Source organism: Verticillium alfalfae, genomic scaffold (genome assembly GCF_000150825.1).
Source record: "Verticillium alfalfae VaMs.102 supercont1.1 genomic scaffold, whole genome shotgun sequence".
Lineage (NCBI taxonomy): Eukaryota > Fungi > Ascomycota > Sordariomycetes > Glomerellales > Plectosphaerellaceae > Verticillium > Verticillium alfalfae.
The window spans coordinates 3,465,676-3,472,960 of record NW_003315038.1 but is presented as its reverse complement, the minus strand read 5'-3'; the positions used below and the strand labels follow the sequence as shown (position 1 = coordinate 3,472,960).

Below are 7,285 nucleotides of genomic sequence, written 5' to 3'. Positions count from 1 at the left end.
AGGATCTTACTGAAGCCAACTATTCCGAGGTATCAAATGCGAGCTGCATCCGCACAGCAGCCCTTGCAACATCATGTATGCGTACATTCCATCCTTCACATACGCCCTTGAACCCTTGGACGCTCCCAAAGAAATATCCCAAGACTATTGACGCCCAGAACACTGCGCCTATATACCAAAAGATTCGCTCCAAAACGCTGCTTCGCCTCCAGTCAACTGGCCAGGGTCGTGCGCGCAGCCTAGTAGTCCCGACTTCTCCTCCGATCATCATACGCTCCGCTCCCTCTCCGGCTGTGTCTGCGGCTCCTCCTCGGCGGCGTGTGCTCCTCAATGACAACAACCTCGTCATCGTCGTCATCGACTACCCGCGGCGGAGGCGGCGCCCTGCTGACCGATCGCGTCCTCTCCCGCATGGGAACTGGTTCGGCGTCGACCACAAACGGCGTGCCCACCCCGCTCTCTCTGACCCTGACTCTCTCAGTAGCGACGACGCGCGCACGACTTGGACCGCGGCTCTGATGGCGGTGGGCGCGGCTGCGCGAGCGGTGGCGCACGGAGAGCGTAGAGGCGCCGTAGGTCGAGGAGCGGTAGTCTGCGCTGGGCCCGACGCCATTGGCGCACATGTACAGGACGTAGACGAGAAGGAGAAAGCCGGCTACGGCGCCGAGGGTGATGCCGGCCACGGCGGCGGGCTCGAGGCCGCTATTGGTGCCGCCATAGGTCGCGGGCACAATGACTTCGGGGTCAGAGTTTTGGCGGGGGAGGATGGGCGTCGAGTCGCTGGGACCGGTGCCGGCAGGGTGAGGGAGGGAAAGCTGGTCGAGGATGGAGGAGGGGATCTGGCGGAGGGCAAGATTTGGAGGCGGCATGGTGGGCGGCGAGGCTGTCAGGACACGCGCCGCGTTTCGGGATGCATGCGACGGTTTGCAATGATTTGCGACTGGTCAGGAACGCTCGGAATCGGCAATGCGATTGCGGATGAGTCGGTTCTCCGCTTGAATGCCTCGGCGACTGTCGCAAGTTGGAATCGATGTTGCGGGCAAGGATGGCGAAGCACTAGCGATGGCTTGCGACAGAAGATGACGTTGGGCTCTTGAGCGAGAGCAAGCAGGTAGGTTAGAGCCACAGTAAAGCGCAGCGTCGATGGTAGATTGTCGTGGCTGCTGCAGGCCGAACAAGAAATGAGTGGACAGTCAGCTAGGTGGCGCCCCTGAGCCTTGGGAGGAGATGGATGTGAGACAATAGGGTCGGAGGAGGGGGAGGAGGAGGAGGCGTCGATGGTGGGATGTATGATTGAAGGATCAAGGTGGGCGGGGGCTTCGAAGCAAACAAAGTCATGGTTGGCAGGGCGTCGCTGTTCAGCGAGTGAACCAGGAGCGTACATAATAGGCGGGCGGCCACTTGGGCGGGAACGAGGGGACGATCGAGGGGGGGCTGGGAAGGATCGGTGCACGGGCCCTTGCAACATGGGCAAGTGCACATGTACACTCTGGATGGTCTTTCCGTCCGAGTCTTTCCTGCCCCTGCACCTGCAAGTGATAAGCGCCCGCCACAGCAGCCGCGGGATTCACACTACTTGATCTCAAATTGGCAATGACCCCCAGCAAAGAGTGTAAGCTGTTTCTCAGTCAATTGAGCCTCAACTCCATCCAGCCTGCAAGTCACCGCCGGTGATGGCCATCTCGCTGAACGCTGAGACTCGCTCAGCTGCCCCGTTCTCCAATTGACTATAGATCTGTATGATGTTTCTCATGGTTGGTTCTTACTGCACCAGCAGCCCACCCAGAGGCACACGCACATGTCACGCCAGCCCTGAGCTTCCCGTCCACCAAACAGAGGCCATGACTCTATTGCAAGCGAGGCCGTTGACAGGAGATATGAGTTGGGCAAGCAGAAAAGGTGACGAGCAAGGCACCAAGAAGAATTGTCGTTGACGGCCCGCTAGAAAGCTTTTCACATGCAATGACGAGTGCCCCAAGGTCCCAACATGGCGCCTGGAATGACATCACTTCCACCTCACACATGCCTTCCGTGCCTTCACAGTGGGGAGCTCTCTCTCTCTCTCTCTCTCTCTCCATAAGCTCTACCACCTGCTGCGTGTACCAAGTGAGGTAGAGGTACTTGCGCTGTCTCGTCGACGTCGATTACACGTTGGCGAGCACCATCCTGGCTTCGACTGAGTATACCTGACATGTGACGCCCTCGACTCTCATCCTTTCACATCCTCCACACCCTTCAACCCGAGACGCACTGCCTTCATTAACCCGAGCAACATCCACTGCCACACCGTCCAAACCACTCCTCTCCATCGCAGCAATGGACCACCCAGGTACGCTCCCACCATTGACCCTTGCGCAGATCTCCCGCGCCTCCCCCCCTTTTGCCTGCAACCATCATCACTAACCACCACGCCCCCTCCATGTCAGTCAAGGAAATCCGCCCCATCATCAGGTCCCTGACCCAGGGCACACCGGCCGAGCAGCAGCAGACTCTCGAAACCTACTTCACCCCCGACGCGACCTTCGCTCACCCCTTCTGCCGCGTCCCCTCCATCCCTACTTACACCCTACCCTTCCTACCCGACAAGCCCGTCAACTCGCGCCTCATTATCCTGTTCATCTACCGCTGGTACCGCATCCTCTCGCCCCGCATCGACGTGGACATAAGCTCCGCCGTCCACGACCAGAAACAGAACCTCCTCTACCTCCAGATCACCCAGGCCTTCACCTTCTTCTTCCTCCCCGTCTACACCCCGCGCATCCGCCTCACCACCGTCCTCCACCTCGACCAGCGCCCCGCGCCCCACGACGCCCACACCACCGGCGGTCTCCTGCCCATCCGCGCCGGCGCCGGCTCCCCCGGCCCCGAGAACGCGGCCGTCGGCGTGCCCGCCAACGGCGCCGCCGGCAAGCAGCGCTATTTCATCACGGCCCAGGAGGACCTCTACCAGACGACCGAGTGGCTCAAGTTTCTCGTCCCCTGGGTCGGCGCTCCGTTGCTGGCCGCCTGGCAGCTCTTTGCCACGCTGCTGAGCGTCGTCGGGGCCGTCGTGCTGGCGCCCGTGTCGTGGCTTGACGTCCGCAGCGGCGAGGTCAAGGGGGTCAGAGGACCTCTGAGGTGACATGCTCTTTGGACCTGAAAGGCAGAGGGGGAAGACGGAGGGAGCGCTGCCTCGGTAGCAAAGACGAGTCGATGCCGGGCGATGCCGATTGCCACGAAGCAAGATTGCATATCAGAGAGGGAAATTAGATAGACACAATGTGCTGGCAGACACGACACATGCAACATCTCCTGTGACACTTCCAGTCAGGGCGAAACCATCGCCCCATCAGTCATCATTCATGCCAGAAAAATATACACAGGCTCCTACCTCAATGGGTATTTCCTCCTCCTTGTCGCCCTCCTTTTTTCTCTGCCTCTCCCTGACCGTATGTACTGTACACCCCGACATCCTGGCTGCACGTCCGCCTTGCTTTTCCGGTGAATCTCGCTCTCTCTCTCTCTCTCTCTCTCCCGCCGAAATCATCACGCACCGTTGGCGCCGTTGCCACTGCCGTTCCCGTTGGCGCCGCTCCCGTTTTGCTGACCCCCAAAGAAAAACCCATCAAATAGGTTCATTTGCTGCCCCTCGCTAAAGTCGTGATGCAGGTTGTCCCAGTTGATGCCGAATCCAAGATCGAGCTGCTGCTGGGCCATGTCGGCCCCGTTGCCCGCCGCGCCCGACGCCATGTCGCCGCCGCCGCCGCCGTTGCCGGGGCCTCCCTCCATCTGCTGCAGGCTCTGGAAAAAGTCCACCATGTTCGAGTCGGGATACTCCATCTTCGTGTTGCTCGACACGCTGGGCACCGACTGATACGGCGTCGGCGCGTGATACGAGCTGTTCGTGTCCCGGCGGAGAAGAGTCGGGGACGGGACCATGGTCGGATCGTGCGAGACGTCAGAGGGACTGGCCTGGGCGCGCTGCTGGCGGGCGAGGAGGCTGAAGGGATCTGCCTCGAACGTCTTGGCGCGAGATGTCACTGGCGACTGTGTCGGTGGGAGCTCGCCCCCGACGGACAGACTCGGCGACGAGAGACCGTCAGACAACGACAGGTCCATTTGGAAGTGGGTTTGCTGGGGCCGCGAGGGCTGTCGCCGCCGCGGGCCACTTGCTGTCGATGACCCGTCGCCGCTGGCCGAGTTCCAATCCATGCGGCCTTCCTTGGTCTTACGCTGAACGACAGCGCCAAAACCACCAGTCGAGTTGGCCATCTTGATTGTTGCCTTGGCTGTGCGGTCGAAGGCGTCGCGGCACGTCTCAGCTGGCGGGCACTTGTCGGTGAGATCTGTGAAGACGGATTTGGCAGCCAAAATGGTGAAGTCGACTTCGTCCATCGTCTGGGCGCGTGTTAGGAAAGTTCAGCACTCAGAGGGCCAGCGCCGGGACTTACCAAGCGGCTCCTCACGATGGGCGAGTGCCAGATAGCGTAGAGGTACGATATTCCCGCCATGAACAAATGGTGGGTGGACAGGTAAGTATAGCTGACGAGTCCACTCAGGTGGAGCTGCCTGTAAATGCGCAAGATCTTCTGTCCTGCCTCTGCGACCTTGAGATAGATACGATCCTCGTCCTCCCACAGCTCCGCCTGAAACGCTGTCGGGCTGTTGACCTCGGTCGATGTATTGTACTCCCCTTCAAACATGGCCGGAACGCTCAAGCTCTGTCGGTAGAGCATGATGATGGCTTGCCAGTAATTGAGCTCAAGGAATTCGGTCGAGAATGCCACGCCCGTCTCTTCCCTCGTCGGCGCCGAGTTCTTCCACTGGTAGAGTCTCCGGTCGACATCAATTCTCCAGGAACGGAATGAATCGAACCTGACCAAAAAGGGCGAGGGTAGATGGGTGTGCATATCGGAGTTGGTGAAGTTTTGTCCAACTGCGCGCGCCACTTGTGTTTGGTTGTACTGCAATACTTGCAGAATTTCCGACTGGAGCAGTCGCAGCTTGAAATAATGATAGGCAACGTTCTTGTAGCTCGGCTCGGGCTGTTCGAGTGGCGGGGGTTCGAGGAAACCGGCTGGCGTGACATACTGGTCGTCGAGCAGAGAGGGGAACTCTGTCGTGATGACCTGGTCGCTGATGCCAAACCGGCCTGCCAACGCATGTGCTGACGAGACGGTCGAAGGAATACGTGCACCACCAGAGCCGCCGCCTCATGTCGCGAATATAAAGCCGCCTGCCGCGCTCGCGCGCATGGCTCTCTCTTGTTTCGCGTGTCTCCTTGCTTTCGGGTTCCGAGCCGGCAGGAGGGAGGTCCGGTATCGCCGTCTCGACATCACTACCATCTTCGTAATGCAAACCCAAATCGACGGCCAGTCGCACAGCAACACCAATGATATACCTTTGCATGTTAGCTAGAACACATCACACCAATGCAGCAGCAAAACACATACCAGAGACCTGGAGGCACCGGTCGAAGCAGGGCAAAGTTCGCCAGTAACAAAACAGCCTGCAATACCTCCAATCCGCCTCCGCTAGACCCGAGACAAGCCTCAAGATGAACGATGGCGCTCGCGTGGTATTCCTCGGGTTGAGCCTGCCCGAACTTGTTCATGTCGATCGGATTCCTCGGCCCGCCGCTACCCGACCCCTCGGACTTGACAGGCTCACCAACGATGACACCGCATCCAATGGCAAACACCATGTTGAGCATGTACAGCTCGCGCGAGCCTTGAGGTCCACCCGGTGTGGCATATGCTTGCTCAAACATTGTCATGAATTCGGTGCGATGCAAAATGGGAATCTGCGGGTTGGCGTGCTCGAAATACAGAGTCACCAGTCTGGCACCCACTTGCTTCTCTGGGAAAGGCGCGGGTCGAATGGTAGGCTTGGTGTGCAAGCCGAAGAAGGAATCCCGCATGGTGGTGCCGCCGCTGGCACCGGCCATCGCGCCCTTACCTCCGGCCCGTTCCGAGGTGCCATTGTGATCCGACACAGAGTACTGTACAGCGGCGAAAACGACACGGTTGAAAGATACGCCAGACGCAGAGGCAAGAGAGCGGGGTTTCGAGGGGCTGACAATGTTGAGCATACCCTGGTTCGCATCCGCTTTCTTCGTCTTCTCAAGATCGGGTCGTATGGGCTGCTGGGTCTTCGTCGTCGTGCTATGGCTGTCGATGCTCTCGGAGCGGGCGGAAAAGTTTGAATCGGCGATGGATCTAGAGGGCTCGTTGCCTGGTCGTGAGCAGCGTTCCAGGTCCTCGGCGGGAGGGAACGTAATGTTGTTGGCCGTCAGCAACGTTTCGAGCTGGTCGACGCGCATCTCGAGATAGTAGACATAACTGTTGGCAGTGTGAGCATGGCGAGCCGGGTGGAACTGAATGCCTCTGCATCGGCGCATACCTCCTGGGGATCTCCTTCTTGGTAATGGGGTCATAACCAACACAGGCGACGCCAGCTTTGGCGCAACTGGCGCAACTCGGGAGCTTCTGATCGCATCGGTTCTTGCGCAAGCGACATCGATTGCATGCGCTCACGTTGCGGAACGTGCTGCTCTGCTGGGCAGCAGACTTGCTGCTCTTATCGCCGATGACATCGTTGAGATCGGCCGACGGGCTCTGGTCGGCGCCTCCGGACGTCGGCGACGCATCGTCGAAGGAAGACTGCCGGGCGCGTTTCGGGGACTTAGCGGAGGGGGAGGGCGGTGAGTGGGCGGGCATGGTGAAAGCTGGGGGGAGGCGGATTCGCTCTCGAGACCAGCGCGCGTCACGTAAGATCGAAGTAACTATTCGGAACCTGTAGACGGGCCATTGTTAGTTGGAGGCGCAAACAAATTTGCGTGCCGCAGGGGGGGGTGGGGAAAGAGAGAATGGCCATGGAGAGTGTGAGAGACAACAAAGCTGGGGTACGAACAAAAAGGGCGAAAGAACAGTATCACGTTTTTATTTGGACCTCGAATCGCCCGGCGGCGGCTCCGCCCTTTGTCTAGATAGGAACGTCGGCAATGTCTGGGACTGGCTGCGGGGAGTTCGGGAATGCCAAGGAGCTGAGCTATGGCAGGGTTCCAGCGCTGCTATAGTTCGCTCTGTTCGGTCCAAGTGAGAGAGAGCCAGAGGGAACCCCCGGACTTATTGACGGAGTCGGAGAAGGGAGAAGAAAGTCTGGGGATGGGGGTGGGAAGGTGACAGGTGCAACTTGTGGCCCGGAGATCCCTCGACCAAGGATATTGGAATCAATTCATCCCAGGCATGCCTTGCAGGTCAGCAGGCCTGAGGGGAGGGGGGGGGGACGAGATGGGCGGCGTCTT

At 59.4% G+C, this 7,285-nt stretch overlaps 3 protein-coding genes across 3 annotated transcripts; 1 reads left to right on the top strand and 2 right to left on the bottom strand.

Annotated features, from left to right (window-relative positions):
* Positions 1-239: 239 nt before the first annotated feature.
* Positions 240-869, bottom strand: VDBG_01046 (predicted protein; the record flags this gene model as incomplete). The annotated part of the gene is made up of 1 exon (XM_003009317.1): positions 240-869. One exon carries the CDS (start codon positions 867-869, stop codon positions 240-242), a length of 630 nt encoding a protein of 209 aa, XP_003009363.1.
* A 1,550-nt stretch (positions 870-2,419) lies between these two features.
* On the top strand, positions 2,420-3,121 carry VDBG_01045 (conserved hypothetical protein; the record flags this gene model as incomplete). Its single annotated transcript, XM_003009316.1, has 1 exon — positions 2,420-3,121. One exon carries the CDS (start codon positions 2,420-2,422, stop codon positions 3,119-3,121), a length of 702 nt encoding a protein of 233 aa, XP_003009362.1.
* A 404-nt stretch (positions 3,122-3,525) lies between these two features.
* VDBG_01044 (conserved hypothetical protein) lies at positions 3,526-6,698 on the bottom strand (the record flags this gene model as incomplete). The annotated part of the gene is made up of 5 exons (XM_003009315.1): positions 3,526-4,377; positions 4,431-5,191; positions 5,322-5,380; positions 5,433-6,320; positions 6,382-6,698. 5 exons carry the CDS (start codon positions 6,696-6,698, stop codon positions 3,526-3,528), a joined length of 2,877 nt encoding a protein of 958 aa, XP_003009361.1.
* Between the last annotated feature and the right edge of the window lie 587 nt (positions 6,699-7,285).